Below are 23936 nucleotides of genomic sequence, written 5' to 3' on the forward strand. Positions count from 1 at the left end.
GAGTTTCTTGAAGATGATTAGAGTAAGTGTATCTGTTCCTAGGGTTAAATGAAGCTCTTTACTATATTAGGATATTTTTGTATATGCTATAACAAATATGCCCCAAATGTGTCATCGCTCAACCGCGGTAGAAGGTTTTTTCCCTGCTCATGTAACGATAGGAGAGCAGATGTTCCCGGTCGGCAGGTAGGTTTTCTTCATGTCGTGATCCAGGGACCTGGCCTCCTTCTTCCTAGGCTTCACTATCTTCTTGGGCCTCCGTGCTATCTGACTCCAACTGGCAGAGAGATCAGGACCACCGATCAGGACCACCGGGGAAGTTTCTGGGCTGGCCTGGAAATGGCATGCTCAGTTGTGCTCACATTCCATTGGAAAGGACTTAGTTGCATGTAAATACTTCCTCGAAATCTGAATCCCGAACTGAGCAAGAGCTCCCTTTCCCACAGCTGCAAAACCTGAAGTTTGCCCCAACCTCTCAAGATCTTCAAGACCTTATCCCTCAAACCCTGGTCTTCTCGCTTCACCTCACCTCTGTGTGAACGAGGTCCTGATGCTTGATTTCTAGACCGTGAAACAAACACTGTGGCCCTTTCCAGGGGAGGCAGGGGTGGGGGTGGGGAGATGAGGTTGGGCAATCACAGAGACTTGGGGAGAATAAAGGACTCACAAATGAGAAGAAATGTTATAGCTCCAGGAGACTAACCTCCCTTTCTCTTTTTCAGACATCCCAGAGGACAGGGCTGTATGGGATGGAGGAGGGTGTGTGTCTCAGGGGAACCCCCGGGACCCTCAGTGCAAGGAGATGAAAGAGATCCATGATACAGGTGAGGCCCAGCAGCCCTAGAGATGCTGGGAAGGGCACCTCTGAGCAAAAGGACTGGAAAACTCAAAAACCCCATCCCCCCCAACATTTTACAGTCCATGACTACATGGTTTTTTGGGCCTTAAAGATTATTAAAAGTAGATGGGAACCAGCCAGGATATATGGAAAGGGGTTCAGGCTCTGGGGTTCAGAGCCGAGAGGAGGGCAAGAGAGACATGGATATACCTGCAACAAATATTCCTGTTCATTTAGACAATGGATTTTGACACCGGATTTTTTTCTAAAAAAGCTACAATAAACACCGCACTTAGTACCCATTACTCACACAGACCTCTGTGGACTCTAGAGGGCTTAAAATATTTTCAAAAGCACTGACAAAAGTGACACAATCTGACACCTTTTACAGGAACTGCAAAGGAAGAATCATATCTGACTGACAGTAACAAAATGCTGATAACTTTTAAAAGGAGTAGAAAATCTGGAAGCAATCCCACCATAACCAATCCCATGTTGTCTGAAGAGGGAACTGTGGTCCTAGATACCACAAACAATGCCAGCAAATTGTCTACTTCTAAAGAGGCCACTTCCTCTCCAACATCCACAGAAGTTGCTACCACAACGTCTTCTTCTGCAGAGGCCAGTACGTCTCCACCTGCTGCTAACAGCACCACCACAGTGAATTCTTCTACCGCAGCCACTTCCTCTGCAACCCCCATTCAGAGTGCCACCACAGTGCCTACATCTACAGATCTCAGTTCCTCTCCTACTCCCACTGACAATGTCACAACAGTGTCTTCTTCTACGGAGGCCACTTCCTCTCCAACATCCCCAGATGGTGCCAACACAACGTCTTCAGCTTCAGAGGCCAGTACGTCTCCACCTTCTGCTAACAGCACGACCACAGTGAATTCTTCTACAGCAGCCACCTCCCCTCCAACCCCCACTGAGAGTGCCACCACAGTGCCTGCATCTACAGATCTCAGTTCCTCTCCTACTCCCACTGACAATGCCACCACAGTGCCTTCTTCTACAGAGGCCACTTCCTCTCCAACATCCACTGACGGTGCCACCACAATGTCTTCTACAGAGGCCAGTACGTCTCCACCTTCTGCTAACAGCACGACCACAGTGAATTCTTCTACAGCAGCCACCTCCCCTCCAACCCCCACTGAGAGTGCCACCACAGTGCCTACATCTACAGATCTCAGTTCCTCTCCTACTCCCACTGACAATGTCACAACAGTGCCTTCTTCTACGGAGGCCACTTCCTCTCCAACATCCCCAGATGGTGCCAACACAACGTCTTCAGCTTCAGAGGCCAGTACGTCTCCACCTTCTGCTAACAGCACGACCACAGTGAATTCTTCTACAGCAGCCACCTCCCCTCCAACCCCCACTGAGAGTGCCACCACAGTGCCTACATCTACAGATCTCAGTTCCTCTCCTACTCCCACTGACAATGCCACAACAGTGCCTTCTTCTACAGAGGCCACTTCCTCTACAACATCCACTGAAGGTGCCACCACAATGTCTTCTACAGAGGCCAGTACGTCTCCACCTTCTGCTAACAGCACGACCACAGTGAATTCTTCTACAGCAGCCACCTCCCCTCCAACCCCCACTGAGAGTGCCACCACAGTGCCTACATCTACAGATCTCAGTTCCTCTCCTACTCCCACTGACAATGCCACAACAGTGCCTTCTTCTACAGAGGCCACTTCCTCTACAACATCCACTGAAGGTGCCACCACAATGTCTTCTACAGAGGCCAGTACGTCTCCACCTTCTGCTAACAGCACGACCACAGTGAATTCTTCTACAGCAGCCACCTCCCCTCCAACCCCCACTGAGAGTGCCACCACAGTGCCTACATCTACAGATCTCAGTTCCTCTCCTACTCCCACTGACAATGCCACAACAGTGCCTTCTTCTACGGAGGCCACTTCCTCTCCAACATCCCCAGATGGTGCCAACACAACGTCTTCAGCTTCAGAGGCCAGTACGTCTCCACCTTCTGCTAACAGCACGACCACAGTGAATTCTTCTACAGCAGCCACCTCCCCTCCAACCCCCACTGAGAGTGCCACCACAGTGCCTACATCTACAGATCTCAGTTCCTCTCCTACTCCCACTGACAATGTCACAACAGTGCCTTCTTCTACGGAGGCCACTTCCTCTCCAACATCCCCAGATGGTGCCAACACAACGTCTTCAGCTTCAGAGGCCAGTACGTCTCCACCTTCTGCTAACAGCACGACCACAGTGAATTCTTCTACAGCAGCCACCTCCCCTCCAACCCCCACTGAGAGTGCCACCACAGTGCCTACATCTACAGATCTCAGTTCCTCTCCTACTCCCACTGACAATGCCACAACAGTGCCTTCTTCTACAGAGGCCACTTCCTCTACAACATCCACTGAAGGTGCCACCACAATGTCTTCTACAGAGGCCAGTACGTCTCCACCTTCTGCTAACAGCACGACCACAGTGAATTCTTCTACAGCAGCCACCTCCCCTCCAACCCCCACTGAGAGTGCCACCACAGTGCCTACATCTACAGATCTCAGTTCCTCTCCTACTCCCACTGACAATGCCACAACAGTGCCTTCTTCTACAGAGGCCACTTCCTCTACAACATCCACTGAAGGTGCCACCACAATGTCTTCTACAGAGGCCAGTACGTCTCCACCTTCTGCTAACAGCACGACCACAGTGAATTCTTCTACAGCAGCCACCTCCCCTCCAACCCCCACTGAGAGTGCCACCACAGTGCCTACATCTACAGATCTCAGTTCCTCTCCTACTCCCACTGACAATGCCACAACAGTGCCTTCTTCTACGGAGGCCACTTCCTCTCCAACATCCCCAGATGGTGCCAACACAACGTCTTCAGCTTCAGAGGCCAGTTCGTCTCCACCTTCCACTGACAGCACGACCACAGTGAATTCTTCTACAGTAGCCACCTCCCCTCCAACCCCCACTGAGAGTGCCACCACAGTGCCTACATCTACAGATCTCAGTTCCTCTCCTACTCCCACTGACAATGCCACAACAGTGCCTTCTTCTACAGAGGCCACTTCCTCTTCGACATCCACAGAAGGTGCCACCACAACGTCTTCTTCAGAGGCCAGTTCGTCTCTACCTTCCACTGACAGCACGACCACAGTTATTTTTTCTACAGGAGCCACTTCCTCTCAAACCCACACTGACAGTGCCACCACAGTGGCCACAACAGTGCCTTCTTCTACAGAGGCCACTTCTTCTCCAACATCCACTGAAGGTGCCACCACAACGTCTTCTTCAGAGGCCAGTACGTCTCCACCTTCCACTGACAGCACGACCCCAGTGATTTCTTCTACAGCAGCCACTTCCTCTCCAACCCCCACTGAGAGTGCCACCACAGTGCCTACATCTACAGATCTCAGTTCCTCTCCTACTCCCACTGACAATGCCACAACAGTGCCTTCTTCTACAGAGGCCACTTCCTCTTCGACATCCACAGAAGGTGCCACCACAACGTCTTCTTCAGAGGCCAGTACGTCTCCACTTTCCACTCACAGCACGACCACAGTGATTTCTTCTACAGGAGCCACTTCCTCTCAAACCCACACTGACAGTGCCACCACAGTGGCCACAACAGTGCCTTCTTCTACAGAGGCCACTTCCTCTACAACATCCACTGAAGGTGCCACCACAATGTCTTCTTCTTCAGAGGCCAGTAAGTCTCCACCTTCCACTGACAGCACGACCACAGTGATTTCTTCTACAGCAGCCACTTCCTCTCCAACCCCCACTGAGAGTGCCACCACAGTGCCTACATCTACAGATCTCAGTTCCTCTCCTACTCCCACTGACAATGCCACAACAGTGCCTTCTTCTACAGAGGCCACTTCCTCTTCGACATCCACAGAAGGTGCCACCACAACGTCTTCTTCAGAGGCCAGTACGTCTCCACTTTCCACTCACAGCACGACCACAGTGATTTCTTCTACAGGAGCCACTTCCTCTCAAACCCACACTGACAGTGCCACCACAGTGGCCACAACAGTGCCTTCTTCTACAGAGGCCACTTCCTCTACAACATCCACTGAAGGTGCCACCACAATGTCTTCTTCTTCAGAGGCCAGTAAGTCTCCACCTTCCACTGACAGCACGACCACAGTGATTTCTTCTACAGCAGCCACTTCCTCTCCAACCCCCACTGAGAGTGCCACCACAGTGCCTACATCTACAGATCTCAGTTCCTCTCCTACTCCCACTGACAATGCCACAACAGTGCCTTCTTCTACAGAGGCCACTTCCTCTTCGACATCCACAGAAGGTGCCACCACAACGTCTTCTTCAGAGGCCAGTTCGTCTCTACCTTCCACTGACAGCACGACCACAGTTATTTTTTCTACAGGAGCCACTTCCTCTCAAACCCACACTGACAGTGCCACCACAGTGGCCACAACAGTGCCTTCTTCTACAGAGGCCACTTCTTCTCCAACATCCACTGAAGGTGCCACCACAACGTCTTCTTCAGAGGCCAGTACGTCTCCACCTTCCACTGACAGCACGACCCCAGTGATTTCTTCTACAGCAGCCACTTCCTCTCCAACCCCCACTGAGAGTGCCACCACAGTGCCTACATCTACAGATCTCAGTTCCTCTCCTACTCCCACTGACAATGCCACAACAGTGCCTTCTTCTACAGAGGCCACTTCCTCTTCGACATCCACAGAAGGTGCCACCACAACGTCTTCTTCAGAGGCCAGTACGTCTCCACTTTCCACTCACAGCACGACCACAGTGATTTCTTCTACAGGAGCCACTTCCTCTCAAACCCACACTGACAGTGCCACCACAGTGGCCACAACAGTGCCTTCTTCTACAGAGGCCACTTCCTCTACAACATCCACTGAAGGTGCCACCACAATGTCTTCTTCTTCAGAGGCCAGTAAGTCTCCACCTTCCACTGACAGCACGACCACAGTGATTTCTTCTACAGCAGCCACTTCCTCTCCAACCCCCACTGAGAGTGCCACCACAGTGCCTACATCTACAGATCTCAGTTCCTCTCCTACTCCCACTGACAATGCCACAACAGTGCCTTCTTCTACAGAGGCCACTTCCTTTCCAACATCCACCGATGGTGCCTCCACAACGTCTTCATCGTCAGAGGCCAGTTCATCTCTACCTTCCACTGACAGTGCTACCACGGTGCCTTCCTCTACAGAAGTCAGTTCATCTCCATCATCCACTGAGAGTGCCACCACAGTGGTTTCTTCTACAAAGACCAGTTCCTCTCCAACTCCCACTGACAGTGCCAGCACAGTGACTTCTTCAACAGAGTCCAGTTCCTCTCCAACCCCCACTGAGACTGCCACCACTGTGCCGACATCTACAGAGCCCAGTTCCTCTCCAGCTTCGACTGATAGTGCCACCACAGTGCCTTCTTCTACACAGTCCAGTTTTTCTCCAACCTCCACTGGGAGTGCCACCACAGTGCTGACTTCTACAGAGGCCAGTTCCTCTCCAACTTCGACTGATAGTGCCACAACAGTGCCTTCTTCTACAGAGGCCACTTCCTCTCCAACATCCACTGAAGGTGCCACCACAATGACTTCTACAGAGGCCAGTACATCTCCACCTTCTGCTAACAGCACGACCACAGTGAATTCTTCTACAGCAGCCACCTCCCCTCCAACCCCCACTGAGAGTGCCACCACAGTGCCTACATCTACAGATCTCAGTTCCTCTCCTACTCCCACTGACAATGCCACAACAGTGCCTTCTTCTACAGAGGCCACTTCCTCTCCAACATCCACTGACGGTGCCACCACAACGTCTTCTTCTTCAGAGGCCAGTTCATCTACATCTTCCACTGACAGCGCTACCACAGTGCCTTCCTCTACAGAAGCTAGTTCGTCTCCCACATCCACTGAGAGTACCACCACAGTGATTTCTTCTACAGAAGATACTTCCTCTCCAATCCCCACTGGCAGTGCCACCACAGTGACTTCTTTGACAGAGTCCAGTTCTTCTCCCACTTCCACTGAGAGTGCCACCATGGTGCCTACATCTACAGAGCCCAGTTCCTCTCCTACTCCCACTGACATTGCCACAACAGTGCCTTCTTCTACAGAGGCCACTTCCTCTCCAACATCCACAGAACGTGCCACCACAACGTCTTCTTCTTCAGAGGCCAGTTCGTCTCCACCTTCCACTGACAGCACGACCACAGTGATTTCTTCTACAGCAGCCACTTCCTCTCCAACCCCCACTGAGAGTGCCACCACAGTGCCTACATCTACAGATCTCAGTTCCTCTCCTACTCCCACTGACAATGCCACCACAATGCCGTCTTCTACAGAGGCCACTTCCTCTCCAACATCCACAGAACGTGCCACCACAACGTCTTCTTCTTCAGAGGCCAGTTCGTCTCCACCTTCCACCGACAGCACTACCACAGTGTCTTCCTCTACAGAAGCCAGTTCATCTCCGACACCCAATGAGAGTGCCACCACAGTGATTTCTTCTACAGCAGCCACTTCCTCTCCAACCCCCACTGAGAGTGCCACCACAGTGCCTACATCTACAGATCTCAGTTCCTCTCCAACTTCGACTGATAGTGCCACAACAGTGCCTTCTTCTACAGAGGCCACTTCCTCTCCAACATCCACTGAAGGTGCCCGCACAACGTCTTCTTCTTCAGAGGACAGTTCGTCTCCACCTTCCACTGACAGCACTACCACAGTGATTTCTTCTACAGCAGCCACTTCCTCTCCAACCCCCATTCAGAGTGCCACCACAGTGCCTACATCTACAGATCTCAGTTCCTCTCCTACTCCCACCGACAATGCCACAAAAGTGTCTTCTTCTACAGAGGCCACTTCCTCTCCAACATCCACAGAAGTTGCCACCACAACGTCTTCTTCTGCAGAGGCCAGTTCATCTCCACCTTCGACTGACAGCACGACCACAGTGATTTCTTCTACAGCAGCCACTTCCTCTCCAACCCCCACTGAGAGTGCCACCACAGTGCCTACATCTACAGATCTCAGTTCCTCTCCTACTCCCACTGAGAATGCCACAACAGTGCCTTCTTCTACAGAGGCCACTATCTCTCCAACATCCCCAGAAGGTGCCACCACAACGGCTTCTCCTTCAGAGGCCAGTTCGTCTCCACCTTCCACTGACAGCACGACCACAGTGAATTCTTCTACAGTAGCCACTTCCTCTCCAACCCCCACTGAGAGTGCCACCACAGTGCCTACATCTACAGATCTCAGTTCCTCTCCTACTCCCACTGACAATGCCACCACAGTGCCTTCTTCTACAGAGGCCACTTCCTCTCCAACATCCACTGAAGGTGCCACCACAATGTCTTCTTCAGAGGCCAGTACGTCTCCACCTTCTGCTGACAGCTCGACAACAGTGATTTCTTCTACAGCAGCCACCTCCCCTCCAACCCCCACTGAGAGTGCCACCACAGTGCCTACATCTACAGATCTCAGTTCCTCTCCTACTCCCACTGACAATGTCACAACAGTGCCTTCTTCTACAGAGGCCACTTCCTCTACAACATCCACTGAAGGTGCCACCACAACGTCTTCTGCTTCAGAGGCCAGTTCGTCTCCACCTTCCACCGACAACACTACCACAGTGTCTTCCTCTACAGAAGCCAGTTCTTCTCCAACACCCACTGAGATTGCCACCACATTGATTTCTTCCACAGCAGCCACTTCCTCTCCAACCCACACTGAGAGTGCCACCACAGTGACTACATCTACAGATCTCAGTTCCTCTCCTACTCCCACTGACAATGCCACAACAGTGCCTTCTTCCACAGCAGCCACTTCCTCTCCAACATCCACTGACAGTGCCACTACAGTGATTTCTTCCACAGAAGACACTTCCTCTCCCACCCCCACTGAGAGTGTCACGACAGTTCCTATATCTACACAGGCCAGTTCCTCTCCAACTACCACTGCCAGTGCCACCACAGTAACTTCTTCGACAGGAACCAGTTCCTCTCCATCTTCTTCTGACACTGCCACAGCAGTGCCTTCTTCTACAGATGCCAGTTCGTCTCCAACATTCACTGAGAGTGCCACCACAGTGATTTCTTCTACAGCAGACACTTCCTCTCCAACCCCCACTGAGAGTGCCACAACTGTGCCTATATCTACAGAGCCCAGTTCCTCTCCTACTCTCACTGGCAGTGCCACCACTGTCCCGATATTTACAGAGGCCAGTTCCTCTCCAACTTCCACTGAAGGTGCTGCCACAACGTCTTCTTCTTCAGAGGCCAGTTCGTCTCCACCTTCCACTGACCGCACTACCACAGTGCCTTCCTCTACAGAAGCCAGTTCGCCTCCAACACCCAATGAGAGTGCCACCACAGTGCCTACATCTATAGAGCCCAGTTCCTCTCCAACTACCACTGGCAGTGCCACCACAGTGACTTCTTCTACAGAGTCCAATTCTTCTCCAACCCTCACTGAGAGTGCCACCACAGTGCCTATATCTACAGGTCCCAGTTCCTCTCCTACTTCTACTGACATTGCCACAACAGTGCCTTCTTCTACAGAGGCCACTTCCTCTCCAACATCCACCGATGGTGCCACCACAACATCTTCATCATCAGAGGCCAGTTCATCTCTACCTTCCACTGACAGTGCTACCACGGTGCCTTCCTCTACAGAAGTCAGTTCATCTCCATCATCCACTGAGAGTGCCACCACAGTGGTTTCTTCTACAAAGACCAGTTCCTCTCCAACTCCCACTGACAGTGCCAGCACAGTGACTTCTTCAACAGAGTCCAGTTCTTCTTCTCCAGAAGCCAGCATGTCACCAACTTCTGTTGACAGTGCTATCACATTCCCTTCTTCTACAGAAGCCAGTGTGTCACCAACTTTTGCTGAAAGTGCCACCACTCTGCCCTCTTCCACATTGGCTACACCGTCTCCAACTCCTCCTGACAGTGCTTCCACAGTGCCAGCTTCCACAGGGGCTCATACATCCCCAACACCCTCCCCTAGCAATATCACTATATCAGCAACTTCCATCGGGGGCCACACTTCCCCAACATCTTCTGTAGGCAGTACACTTTCAACAAGTGCTTCTCACACCACCTTACCTGTATCCATTCCTGGTCACTCCAGTTCTGCAACAACTTCTGCCTCCTTTACGTCTGTGACTCCTGAGGTTGTTACTACCACTACTCTGTCCACCTCGATCTCTGGGACAACACCCAGCACACAGAGGAGTACCTACACCACAGTCCCGGTTGTCTCCACTAGCTCGACCACTGTTACAAGCAGCACCCCTACCCCAACATCTACTGCTCCAGCAACCACACCAAGTAAGCAATTTCTTGAGTTTGCCTTTTGAAGTTTACATTTCTTTTCAATCTGCCCCCATGGGTGGTTTTCTTCTTAAAGTTTTACCCCTTATACTCTTCTTTTGCTCTTACTGGTTTCCCATGAGATCAAACATCCTCAGTGTTGTCACCCTGTCTCTGACCTCTCTGTCCTGCCCGCTGTTTCTTGAACTCGGTCTGCTCTTTCGTACAACACACTTTACCTCTCTGCCTGGACACCTTCAATCCCCAACAAAGTGTCTGTACACCCCATTCCTTCCTTTTGTACTCTGCAAGTCTCTGTCCCCCTGCGTTTTATATTCTATAATCTCGTGAACTTCATATTTTTCATTTGGATTTCACATCTTTTTAGTGTTTTTTTTTTCCTCATTGATTTTGCTTATGCTTAAGTGCAAAGGTTTTTTGTTTCTGTGTTGGAGGAAAGTGTTGCCAAAAGTATTCACATAAGCCTTTGGCAACTATCTCTCTGCTACCATTCACTTATTCGGTTTTCTCTCATTCTCTGAGCATCCACCATAGAAGCCAAAGAGGGTTCGCTTTTATCAGCTCTGAACTCTGCCTCTATCCCCTCAAATGTTTTCATATCCTTATGCCTCCCTGTCTGTTCTCTGTCTCTAGCTTCCACTCAATTCTCTTCATTCTGGGTAGTATGAGACCTGCCCCACTCCACACCTACTGTTATAATAAGCTGTCATTATATGATATGTAACATATAATATATATTATACAATATACTGTTATACTTGTGAGATTTATTATCACAGTGAGAGAGGATATTTGACATACGTTAAGAAAAATATACAAGTTAAAATACTTGAAGACATTTCATGGTTTAGATGAACTATAGATAAGCCCAGAGACATATGGTCTGTGTCTGCCTGGAGCACTGCCCAATCCTGTCCTGAATTCAGGAAAATGAAGGGCAGCTGTTCAGCATTTGGCTACTGCATTTTCTCAGTGCTTTGTGAATTCTTCCTCTGGTGAGTTCTTTGCCTGGCTTTGATTTTATGTGGCTTTGTTCTTTGGTTTCTCTCCAATGTGGCATTGTCTTGTTGAGCTCTCTGGTTCTCCAAGAGAGGTGCTGAGCATCTTCAGAGAGAAGGTCTGGACCTTGCATCTCCAGGAAGTCCCACAGGTGTCTCATGGTGAATGCACAACCAACAGGCCCATAGCTGGTGCTGATCACCTTTCTGAAGGCAGATGGTCTCCCTTCATCTTCCTCCTATTCCCTGGAGGTTGGCTTCCCTGTTGACTCTTGGGCAACAGGTGACAGACCCCAGTAACTGTTTTTGCTGCTACGCACAAGCTTGTGCTCAGCACTTGGATTAGGTCTAGACATCTTCAGTAACACACAAGAGAGACAGACAGACAGACAGACAGACAGACAGACTTAGGATTTATGGATCTTTATTGTGCCCAGGACACCACTCTTGACTCAACTCTTCCATTCTTCCTGAATGTCTTGGACCAAACACCTGTAACCAGAAGCTGTGTGCTATCATGGCCATGGTGTGGCCCATGCACCCTGAGTCTGGTGGGGGAGGTGAGGAGTAGACCAGAAGGTAGAGGTGGGGCAGGTCTTCATAAAGTATGTGCATACCTTATGTGCCTTCCTTCACATAACACACCTGGAATACTAGTCTATGCAGGTACAGCTTTTTTCAAGAAAAGCCAAAGAGAACAGAGCTGTCACTTTTCCAGTTGGTAGATATTGAGAGTTGTCTGTAACCACCTCTTTTCTATTTAAATGAAGTCTACACTCCTCCCTCAAACTACACATCCCAGAAAAATAAAAAGGAACCATGAATAGTCATAATGGTCACAATTTCCAGTATGAGCTCTTTCGAAACAGGTATTGAAGAGACAATGACATACTCGTTCCCAGGCTTGCTGGAATCCTAGATGGGTCAAGTTCCTCTGGGTTCTCTCAGTTTCTAGTTCCTCTTTTCTTTTCCTCAGCCTTGACTGTGTTGTCCCTCACTCCATGACAACACCAGGTTTCCTGTTCCTTGCTTTTTGGTGCTAAAGTAATTCATACTGAAATACTCCAAGACCAGGTCAAGTCTGGCCTCCACATGGACCCTTGAGCAGGTGTCTTAGTCTCTCTCCAGCTCACTTGCCCCATCTGTAAAGTGGGCATGACACTAACTGTCTTGCCCACCTCAGGGTCTCATAAGAATATCAAATTAGATGGTGTCTGTGAAAATGTGTTGCAAGCTGTAAAATGTTCTGCAAGTATGTGTGGGTAAACAGGGTCTTGTCCCTTTCAGTGATCTGCTTAAATGGAGGGACGTGGGATGGGAAGACCTGTATTTGCCCCACCGGTTTCCAAGGAGACCAGTGCCAGCAAGAGATCATGCTCTGCCAGAATGGAGGCTACTGGGATGGAATCAAGTGCGTGTGCTCTGGCCTCTTCCAGGGGCCAAAGTGCGAGGACGTAGTCCCGAGCATTGAGATAGGTGAGTAAGACAGCAGGGCCCTGCTGTCCCCAACCCTGGGCCCAGCCTCCACACTGGGCCCCCATTCCTGCCCCTCTGCATGCCCAGGAATGTGGTCTCTTTGGGGGCAACCATTTTACTCAGTAGTAAGAAAGTTGAAACATTAAAAAATGAATAAAGCAAGAAGGTACAGTTTGGAACAAAACACAAATCTGGTGCAGAATTTTACCCTAAAGTACACTTCAAATAAGTGAGTGTATGATTAAGCAGAATAGAAAAAAAAAATGTGTGCAATTCTCTAAAAGAATCTAAGACTTGAGAGCCCCTCAGCTCCATCCCAAAGCCATGAGAAGTGCAGTGTACTCCCCACCCTACAGGGGCACTCTAATGAGACCTGAGTGGCCGTCAGGGTGATGGTCCAGGGAGGAATTGCTGGAGGTGTGGGTCTCTTTGGGAAGGAGACCCTCAGGGGGGCTCTGTCCTCAGTAAATGGTGCTACTGTCTGACTCCTTCAGAGCCTCCGCCGGAGACCGTCTCTGCCCAGGTAGACATGACCGTGACAGTGACCAGTATGGAGTTTACCAAAGAACTAGAAGACCGGACTTCTGTAGCATTCAAAAAATTCAGTGACATATTCGAAGAAGAGGTGAGTCTGGGAGAGCAAGTCCCTGTGCGCCACTCAGCTCTCCCCAGGGAGGAGTCTTTAGAGATGAAGAAAGCAGTTGAGGGCTTTTCTCATGTTAGGGGTCTGTGTTTCTCTGCTCACCCTTTTCCTCAGGGCTTGCCAGAGAGAGGGGAAAGAGAAAGCAAGTTTCCATGTAAGGGCTACCAGGGGCCCCAGGGGTGGGGATGGTGTCTGAGAAAGGACTGCTCCATCTGGACAGTGTGCCACTGCCAGCTTCTGGTGGGGGATGCGGGATGTGGGATGCAGCCAGTCCATCCTCTGCCCTCCTGAGATTCTATGGAAAGGCCTGGCAGGCTCCAAGTTGGGGCCTCTGGGATGACATAGTGACCTCCTTGCCTTTCAGATGGAAACTGTTTATAAAGGAATCCCTGAGTATGATGGAGTCAACATCACAAAGCTGTCGTGAGTATCTGTGACTCCTGGCAAAAAAGTCTTGGGGTGGAAGCAATAGTCATAATTATTACAAAGATGATTGTAACTGTGCCTCCTGTATTAGTTTGCTAGGGCTGTCATAACAAAATACCCTGGAAATTTATTTCTCACAGTTCTGGAGGCTGGAAGTCCAAGATCAAGTGTCCAGTAGGTTTGGTTTCTTCTGAGTCTCTCTTTGGCTCGCAGACAACCATCTTTTTGCTGGGCCCTCACACAGTTTTCCTCTGTTCATGCACATCCCTGGTATGTCTTTGTGTGACCAAATTTCCTCTTCTTTTTGTTTTCTTTTTAAGTTTTTATTTACTTATTTATTTAGCAATCTCTACACTCAACATGAGGCTCAAACTCATGACCCCGAGAACAAGAGTCATATCCTCTTTCCAACTGAACCAGCCAGGCACCCCCCAAATTTCCTCTTCTTTTTTTTTAAATGTATTTTTATTTTATTTTATTTTTTATGTTTTTATTTTATTTTTGAGACAGAGAGAGACAGAGCATGAGCAGGGGAGGGGCAGAGAGAGAGGGAGACACAGAATCCAAAGCAGGCTCCAGGCTCTGAGCTGTCAGCACAGAGCCTGATGCGGGGCTTGAACTCACAGACTGTGAGATCATGACCTGAGCTGAAGTCAGATGCTCAACTGACTGAGCCACACAGGCACCCCTTTAAAATATATTTTTAATGTTTATTTATTTATTTTGAGAGAGAGAGAGGGAGAGAGAGAGAGAACAAGCAGGGGAGGTGCAGAGAGAGAGGGAGAGTAAGAATTCCAAGCAGGCTCCGCACTGTCAGTGTAAAGTCTGATGTGGGGCTCAAACTCATGAACTGCGAGATCATGACCTGAGCCGAAGTCAAGAGTTGACCTCATTTTAACTTAATCATATCTGTAAAGGCCCTGTTCTCAAATACAGATATGTTCTGAGGTGCTGGGGGTTAGGGCTTCAACACATGAATTTGGGGGGAACACAATTCAGCCCATAACACCTCCAACAGTTATAGTTTCACACATATTTTCCAATTTGGAAGCTCATAACCATCCTGTGAGTGAAGCCAGCAGGACTCTTCCCATTGCACAGATAAAGAAACTGAGGCCTAGAGAGAGGCAGTGAGTTGCCTGAGGGATCGTTTTTGGAGTGGTAGAGCCAAGACTCAAACAGAAGTCCTCTTATGCTGGAGACACTGACACACAAGAACACCTGGAGGTTACTCGTGGGATGGACACCCCATTTGCCTTCAGGGATGAGGCCAAATAACTCAGCTTGAGAGGGAACCACAGGGACATGGTATCCATGTCCACAGTTGTCCAGTATTCACTTCCACTCACCTTGCACAGGATTCCAGCCCTGTTATTGACCTCAACTTCTTGAAACCCTGCAGGTATCTTGGGTTTTCTACTCTACTTCCTTGGGCCAGATATGAGGAGACAGCTGGGCTCTGAAGGCTCCAGAGAGGTCTGGGAGTGGGTGTTATAAGTGAGAAAAATTCACCTCAGAATCTTGGAAAGAAGAATCTCTCTTTCCATCTCTGGTGTGGGAACCATCTCTCTGGTGTGACCCTCATGTTACAGATGAGGGAACAAAGGTCCCATGGTGCCAACTAGCTGGTCAAAGATTACCCTGATACTCAGGGCCAGTGCCAGGATTTCATCCTGCACCTCCTCACTCCACTACACCTGCAAGGCCTTGATAAAGCCATGTTTCTCCATGGGAACTTCCAGAACAGGGACTGAGGACAGTGATGGAGCCTGGGAGATGCCTGAGGCCATCACCACATCATGTCCTTATTGAGAAAGATGCCATTGAGCTAGAAGATCCCCTGCTCCCCTCTAACTTGCTATTCTATGGGTTATTCTAATTCTACTATTCTATATATTATAAGTTTAATTATTATATCATATAACTCTATTATTCTATATTATATTATTCTTTATGTTGTTCAGGAGTATCACCACTCCTCATCTTTTTTTCTGTGTTTGAGTCTCTGAATATAGCGGTAAGGAAAAAACAATGGAAAAAGAGTGCTTTTGGCTTCTAGTATTTAAGAATCCTGAATTGTGAGCATGGGAAGGCTGGACTTGTTGCTATATTTTTAAACCCAGAAAGCACTCAGTCCTGGAGTGCAAATAATCCCTAATCTATGTGAGACAGAAGTAATGCATGTTCTGGAATAAGAGCTTGTTGACCTCCAAGCATTTCTGATTCTGTTTTGCACACACACAAGATGGAAAGCTTTGGGGATTCAGAGTTAGGGAAGAGGAATGGACTCAAATGGAAGCTGTGAGTGTGTCTGAAACCAGTCTCTTGGTGGCTTTGCCCCTGGTTTCTCCTAGCTCCTAAGCAAAGAGTAGGGAGAGATTTTGGGCTAGAATTTTAACCTTTTAGGTGTCAGAGATTCACTTTAGAATTGACAGAAGTGTATATGAGTAGAAAATATGTACATATGCACTTTCAAATCTTTGCATTCTCTTAAGAGACTCACAGACCTGCAGCCTGCCACCCAGCAACTCATGAATCCCTTAAGAGTCCCTGTGTGACCTCTTACCTCTTAAGGACACCTTGCCAGCAGCTGCCCGGTCTCTTGCTGGAATGTATCTAATGATACCTTGATCTTCCACAGTCCCATCTCTCTATCCATCTTTGCCCTCAAGCTTTCCCACAGGGTTGCCCAGAACCTAACCTTTGAGACAGTCCTCTTAGGTACAGGTTGTGGTATGAGCCCTATGGGGAGGTGCTTAGCACAATGCCTGGAATGAGCCTTCACCCAGTGAACACTGTGTCATCATTTCAACCATCCTCCCCCAGCTCTGCCTTCCCATGGGGGCAAAGAGGGCATGGGAAAAGGGGTGGAAAAGTAAGCACCTATTATGACCTAGGAGGATGCTCATAGACATCTTTTTCTCTCCTCAGTGCTGGCAGTGTGGTGGTGGAACATGAAATCCGCCTGAAGGCCAAGTTCACCCCAGAATACAAGGAAGTTTTGGATAAGGTCACCCAGCAGGTGACAGAAAAGATCCAGAATGTAACCAAAGAACAAATAAGCATAAATAATACCTGCAAAAGTAAATTCCTAGGCTTCTGGGAGGGGCATGAGGGGGTCCTCAAGGAATCCTTAAGCTTTGTCATCCCTGGGGTGGTGGAGGGGGAAAAGGCAGGTGTACATGCAGGCTAAATTCTGTGGGCACCAGCTTGTGGGAAAATGAGAACAAGCATGGCTTGTTATGTACAGCAGATTTTTCTGAATGTAATGAGTCCTGTGGGAATCTTAGCAAAGGTGTGTGTGGGAGAAGAAGGACATGGGGAAGGCACGGGGCACTTGGAGGGCCATTGTTCTGGAGAGCTGGGAGTGAGGCTGGCATTCCCAATCGTCAGGGATGGGTTTCCCACCGCTCCCTATTGCAGCCCCACTCCCCCACCCCCTACTAAGCAAGTTTGTTGTAAGGGGCTCTATGTGTCTCCTTTCACAGGCAAACTGTGTTTCAACACGACTGCCACTAAGGTGCAAAACATCACAGTTACCCAATACGACCCTGAAAGTAAGCGACTGGGGGGGCTCCAGGGAGGGCGGGGGAGGTGGGCAGTGTGCCTGGCTTCCTGGTCACGGCAACTCCTCCGTGCCCCACAGAGGAATGCCAGAAGAAGGCTGGGGCAGAATATGCTGCCTACTTCTTCGTGGAGTACAAGAATCTGAAACCAAACTGCATCAACCGCTGCATGCCAGGCTTCAACCAGTCCATGGACTGCCACTTTGGGAAGTGCCAGCTAGAGACGAATGGTCCTCGGTGTTAGTGAGTGTCCCACCACCCCACTCTAGCTTGGTTTTCCTCCTTCCCCCCTGGGGACCCCACCTAAAGGCCAAGGTCATGTAGTGGGTCCTGGCCTCTCTTGAATGCAGCCGGCCACAAAGGACATGCATAGGCAGAGCCCCAAGGCCAGGTCTCAGTAATCTCAGTAGCTCCCCTCCCCTCGGGTTTATGCAAGGATTGTGTCAAGCTCTGAAGAAGCAGAAGGAAAGCTTCAGCCTTGGGAAATCCCCAGTCAGTTGGGGAAGACAGGGTCTGGCTTCCAGGGGGAGACCAGCATACTCTGCTGATGAAATAAGGGGACGCACCCACATGGGGAAGGCGGAAAGCCCGTAAACGCTGAGTCACAGGAGTATGCGAGCAAAGAAAGGCATTGCCTACTGAAACTAAAGCAAAAAGAGACCAGGGGGAAGGAGTCACAAATATGCAAAGGCCTGAGAATATGTCCTGGGAAAGTTTCCTGAAAGAAGATTTTGCAAGCTGGTGTGGGGAGGAGAGGAAAAAGTGTATCTCCAGGGAAGAGAGGGAGCTTCAGAGGCAGAGTGCCTGCTGGGGATCCAGGAGGGGGAGTTGCTTTTCCTGATGGAAAGGGTGGCTGATAACATGATGGTTAGTGTGTGGATAAAAGGGTTGATGTTGGGGTCTCAAGTTCCTGGGTACAGCCCAGGGCAGTGCCAGAGTCAGGCCAACTGTTCTAGATCCTGGGCTGCAAAACCTGAAAGTATTGGACTGAGTATCGGGCTTCCATGGTGTGGGAAGCTGGACTTTGCTTCTGTCCATCCCCTCAGGGCTCCTTGTTCACCCGTGGGGTCGGCCAGCTCTGAGGCAGGGAGGCTGCAGGTGTCAGCTGGCCCTGACTCAGGATGCTCCCTCTCCCTACTTTCCCCCTCTGTCCATCTCAGCTGCCTCAACACAGACACTCACTGGTACAGTGGAGAAACCTGTGAGTTCAGCACCAAGAAGAACCTGGTGTTTGGGTTGGTGGGGGCAGGCTTCGCCGTGGTGCTAGTCGCCCTTGCTGTTCTCTTGCTGTTCATGTTCCGTTCCAAGAAAGAGGTGAACAGGTGAGTCACTGCTGCCACCTTTTCCACTTGCCTCCAACTTTTCCTTTTTTAGTCCCACTGCCTTCAATCGTTCATCCTCAGGGTGGACAGTGGGGGAGCTGAAAGCAGGGACATAGCCAGTCCCCAAATCTGCATGCTTGTCCTCTGCTCATAATGGAATCTCTCTGGGGCTATTTCTATCAATAGGCAAAAGTATAAAGTGACTCAGTTGTACAAGTGGCATGAAGAAGATGGAGGACCGGAACCTGGGACTTTCCAAAACATTGGCTTTGACATCTATGAAGGTATCGGAGATCCTCAGTGGACTCAAAATGTCTCCACGTGTGGACACACACATGAGAGGCACGTGGGAGGACTTAAAAGAGCAAAGGGAACAGTATTTCCATCTCTAAAACATTTGGTTACACATCTGTACCCCTATTTCCACCACTGGCTTCTGCAAGGCCCTGAATGAGGTGTAAGCATTTGCACAGCATAACTAGACCACTGGGGGAAGCACAGGTTACTTGATGATTATAGATTTCTCCAGAACCTAAAACTGCCTATATGGACACCAATAGACACCTAGGAATAGGTGAGCTCACCGATAGGTGAGTTCTAGCTCAGCCACGTGAATAATTGTGGATTTTGTCAGGTTAAATGTACTTGTTCAAATTTTGAGAAATCAAGTCTTTACATTCTAGAGAAGGGAAAAATAGAGTGGGGAAAGCATTTTTGCCAAGCCACAAATAGACAAGAAAAGAGGAACAGATGATAAGGAAAGGGATGACAAACAGGAACACAAAACAAAATGGCAGGAAATAATCTACCATATCAACAACAACAAATATAAGTGGATTAAACACTCCAGCTAAAAGAGGGATTTTTTTTTAAATCTAGCTATTTCCAGTGAATGAAAGGCAAAGAAAGGACAAAGGCAAAAGTATGGAAAAGGACAAAAAGGAGAAATACTAATACTATACTAATACTAATACTATAGCTATATTTGGTGCAGGCAAATAAACTCTAAAACAAAAAGAATTATTAGGGATCAAAATGATCAATATCTACTAGGAAATAGTCTTACTCTGCTAAGAAGATATAACAAGTCCAACTCATGTGCCCTATAAAGGGCAAAAATTGACAAAACTATAAGGAAAAGTTGATGAATCTAACAACATAATGGGAGGGTTTTTATTTTATTTTTTTAATGTTTATTTATTTTTGAGAGAAAGAGGGAGAAAGAGGATGAATGGGGGAGGGGCAGAGAGAGAGATAGAGGAGACACAGAATCTGAAGCAGGCTCCAGGCTCTGAGCTGTCAGCACAGAGCCCAGTGAGAGGTTCAAACTCTCGAACCATGACAGCACAACCTGCCAAAGTCGGAAGCTTAACCATCTGAGCCACCCAGCTGCCCCACATGATGGAGGATTTTTAAAACATCTCTGCTTGTAGTTAATTAATCAAACAGATGAAAAATCATCACGGATATAGGACTTTCATACAAAATAATGAATAGCCTTAACATAATTACCATAGATTGAATTCAATGACTGGAGCGTATGTATTCATTACAAGAGCATACAGAAAATTTGTAAGACTCACCGCACACAAAGCCATAAAAAGTCTCAAGAAATTTCAAAAAAAAGCTATTTAAATCAGACTATATTATCCAACCAGAATGCATATAATTAGAAATTAATAACAAAAATATTTCTGGAAAACAAAACTAAAAATCCTATACCTTTGGAAATTAAATTATTTTTTCATTTTATTTATTTTAGCGAGAGAGAGCACAATCAGGGCAAAGGGACGGTGGGGAGAAAGAGAGAGAGAGAGGAGAGGGGGTGAAAGAGAGACAGAATCTTTAAAAACATTTTTTAAACATTTATTCAGTTTTTGAGAGACAGAAAGAGAGCATGAATGGGGAAGGGGCAGAGAGAGAGGGAGACACAGAATCAGAAGCAGGCTCCAGGCTCTGAGCTGTCAGCGCAGAGCCCGACGTGGGGCTTGAACTCGTGAACCATGAGATCATGACCTGAGCTGAAGTCGGATGCTTAACCAACTGAGCCACCCAAGTGCCCCAAGATAGAGAGAGAATCTTCAGCAGGCTCCACAATCAGTGCAGAGCCTGACACAGGGCTCGATCTTATGACCCTAGGATCATGACCCGAGCCAAAATAAAGAGTCTGGATGTTCAACCAACTGAGCCTCTGCTCATCATAAAACAATTTTCATTTCCTGGTGAAGGTATCCAGGCAAACACACGGAAATCATTTTCAATGATAAAACATTAGAAGTCATTCCATTTGGGGAACCTGGCTGGCTCAGTGGGTGTAACATGTGACTCTTGATTCCAGGGTAGTAAGTTCGAGCCCCACGTTGGGTGTAGAGATTACTTAAAAAAGTAAAATCTTTAAAAATAAATAAATAAATAAATAAATAAATATCATTCCATTTAACCAGGGGTTCGTAAACTTTTTCTACAAAGGGCCAGATAGCATATTTTGGGCTTTGTGGACAATATGATCTCCATTACAACAACAACAACAATTTGTTGTATACAGCAACAAATATATATAATACCTAGGAATATATCCAACAAAAGATATTGAAGACTTTCTAGTGGAAACTGATAAAACTTTATTTTAAAACATTGTAGAAATCCTAAACAAAGGATGTCCATGAACTGGGGTATCAATATTCTAAAGTCATCAAATGGTGCCCCCAATCCAAGGCCAAAACTTAATGGGCTTTTCACAAACTTAAGAAGCTGCTTGCCAAGTGCTTGTGGTTTTTCTTTGTTGAATTTTTAATGTGATTTTCCACATCTTCCGAGAACCAATCAACCCATTTGCTGAGGTCTGGTAATTTAGGTAGGCTTCATGTTTGCAATGGTTTTTGGTTTCCTGGGAAGAGGGGATACACCTCTCACCCTGCAGTGGGTGGGATTAGAGGTAAAGACAGGAGCTTGTCTTCCTAACTATCTGCTTCTGTGGGGCTTTCCTCCTGTCCAGATCAAGAGGACTCCATCCACTTGGACACCATTTATAATAACTTCCAACCCTCCTTGGACCACATAGACTCTGAAACAAAGGTAAGAAAGGCATGGGTGAAGTGCTAACCTCCCCTACCCTGAGTCCCTAGATCCTCTCCTACCATGGGGAGATCTTTAGGAAAGCAAAGTCATGTTTATGACTTGTTAGCCCAGGTGACCATCTAGGTCTACATTGCTGGAAATAAACATAACTCAGAGTGCCAACAGGTGGGAGAAGGAGCTAAGCAGCAGGGTGGAATCTAGCTTCTCTAGATCCCTGAGGCTCCAGGCTCAGAGATTTCTTTTCACTTTAAGTATGTCCTTGATGGCCAGCTTATTTAGTTTATTTAGTTGTTTTAATTTTGAAACCCACCTAAAAGTAAAAATAGTAATGCACTAAATACCTCACCTAGACCAACAATGTTTGACATGTGGCCACATTTTCATTGCATGGCATTGTGTGTGTGTGTGTGTGTGTGTGTGTGTGTGTGTGTGTATAACATACATTATCACCAAGTTTTGCTGAACCATTTGAAAGTCAGTTGCAAACATGAAGACATTTGATCCCTAAAAACTTCAGTACACACCCCCAAATACCATTAGCATTCCCAGTAAGTTGATGATAATTTCACATATAATCCAATATCCATTTTCCCAATGAACCCAAGAACATCTCATATTACTAGTTTTTTGAATGTGAAAAAATTTCACTCCCTGACTTTTGTTGAGTCTCCTTGGTCTCTTAAAACCAGAATTGGGGCGCCTGGGTGGCTCAATCAGTTGAGCATCTGACCTCGGCTCAGGTCATGATCTCACGGTCCGTGAGTTCGAGCCCCGCATCGGGCTCTGTGCTGACAGCTCAGAGCCTGGAGCCTGTTTCAGATTCTGTGTCTCCCTCTCTCTCTCTGACTCTCCCCCATTCATGCTCTGTCTCTCTCTGTCTCAAAAATAAATAAACACTAAAAAAAAAAAACCAGAATTGATTCCTACCTTTAAAATATATTGACTTTTTTTTAACAGTCTAGGATGATTGTCTTAAGGAGTGTCCCACATTTTGGATGTATCTAATTATTTCCTTGTGGTGCCATTTAACTTGCCCCTCAATCCTCTCTATTTCCTATAAACTGACAATTAAGCCTAGAGGCTTGATTAGACCCAGCTTAGACATTTTTGTTAAGCAGATATGGATAATGCTACTGCATCACCTCATGAGGTAGCTAATGTCAGGATGTCCTACTATGGTTGAGGCCAAGATTGGTCACTTGGCAAGGGGTGACCACTCATTGATTGCCATCTTAATTTTATTTCAACTGGATGGATGTTCAAGGGCAGACAAAATGCCCTCTAAGTATTCATACTTCAGAAGAAGTGTGATTAGCTTCAGGCACTGTACTCCTTAAAGAAAGCCTTGGGGCGAAGATAAACTTCCTAGCCAGGATACCTTTAAAACTACATAAGTCGGGGGTGAGTGGGGGAGACAACTGGTTTGTACTAGAATCTAGGTTATAGGGTAAGTTCTAAGCTGAGCACTTCCCCAATCCCAAGACTCTTATGTTTCCAAATCTCAGGTTCCTTATAAACCTAGCCTTCACCCGGTTCTATCTCTCTTTCCAGATCAAAATTCAGAGGCCCCATGTGATGATGACATCGATTTAAGGCAAAGGCAGTTTCACGTGGAGCTGGGAGTGAGGAAATCTCACTTTGGCTAAGCCTGGTGGAACATTTCCCCATTGAGAGCATTCCATGGAACCTGATGAAAACAAAACCCGCACCAAGGAGGAACAGGAGAGAGACCACAATGCTGGCAAACTCTCAAAACACCATGGAGAAACTCCTGTGGGCTTGTCATGATCTCAGGCGAGGCCCTCCTGTTCACACAGGGAAGTTCTTCCTCCCTCCTGCCTTGCTTCAGCACCAAGGACAGCACCCAAAACCAACAGCTTGTAGTGGTGCTCACTTAAACACGGAACTGAACTTTACATTATACAAAACACTCTTGCAAGATTTATTGCCCTTCATCTTCATGAAAAACATGCTTTAAAACATTGAGAATTTTCTTTGAATATGTAGGATTATTAGTATTTCTAAAGTTCTAATATTTATCTATAGGTTCTGATTTTTTGTTAGTATAATAATATATATTTCTAATAACTAAAAATAACAAATGAAGCAAATTTGTTACATTTTTCATGGTTCCCAGTTCTTTATCCAGCTGATACCCTATACTAGTTCCTGTTTCTCACCTGCCAGGCTCTCTCTCCTCCCTTCCTCCAGGATGTGGGGTCTGATGAGTTTGGCCTTAAGCTGAAAAGAAG

At 47.7% G+C, this 23936-nt stretch overlaps 1 protein-coding gene across 1 annotated transcript; it reads left to right on the top strand.

Moving 5' to 3' along the window:
- The first annotated feature begins 1897 nt into the window (after positions 1 to 1897).
- MUC17 (mucin 17, cell surface associated) lies at positions 1898 to 23277 on the top strand. The gene is made up of 14 exons (XM_042922909.1): positions 1898 to 9514; positions 9850 to 9999; positions 10111 to 10172; positions 11265 to 11335; positions 12461 to 12649; positions 13144 to 13274; positions 13657 to 13715; positions 16650 to 16801; positions 17207 to 17275; positions 17365 to 17527; positions 18445 to 18606; positions 18793 to 18890; positions 21602 to 21681; positions 23236 to 23277. Exons 1-14 carry the CDS (start codon positions 1898 to 1900, stop codon positions 23275 to 23277), a joined length of 9045 nt encoding a protein of 3014 aa, XP_042778843.1.
- The last annotated feature ends 659 nt before the right edge of the window (positions 23278 to 23936 follow it).

This window comes from Panthera leo, chromosome E3, assembly GCF_018350215.1.
Source record: "Panthera leo isolate Ple1 chromosome E3, P.leo_Ple1_pat1.1, whole genome shotgun sequence".
NCBI lineage: Eukaryota > Metazoa > Chordata > Mammalia > Carnivora > Felidae > Panthera > Panthera leo.

Bases quoted from the DNA above. Each gene is read 5' to 3' on its own strand.
- MUC17 (XM_042922909.1), top strand. From the start codon at position 1,898: ATGTCTTCTACAGAGGCCAGTACGTCTCCACCTTCTGCTAACAGCACG. The intron at 10,000-10,110 runs GTCTGTGACTCC...TGTCTCCACTAG, and splicing joins ACAACTTCTGCCTCCTTTAC to CTCGACCACTGTTACAAGCA. The intron at 17,276-17,364 runs GTAAGCGACTGG...CGTGCCCCACAG, and splicing joins TACCCAATACGACCCTGAAA to AGGAATGCCAGAAGAAGGCT.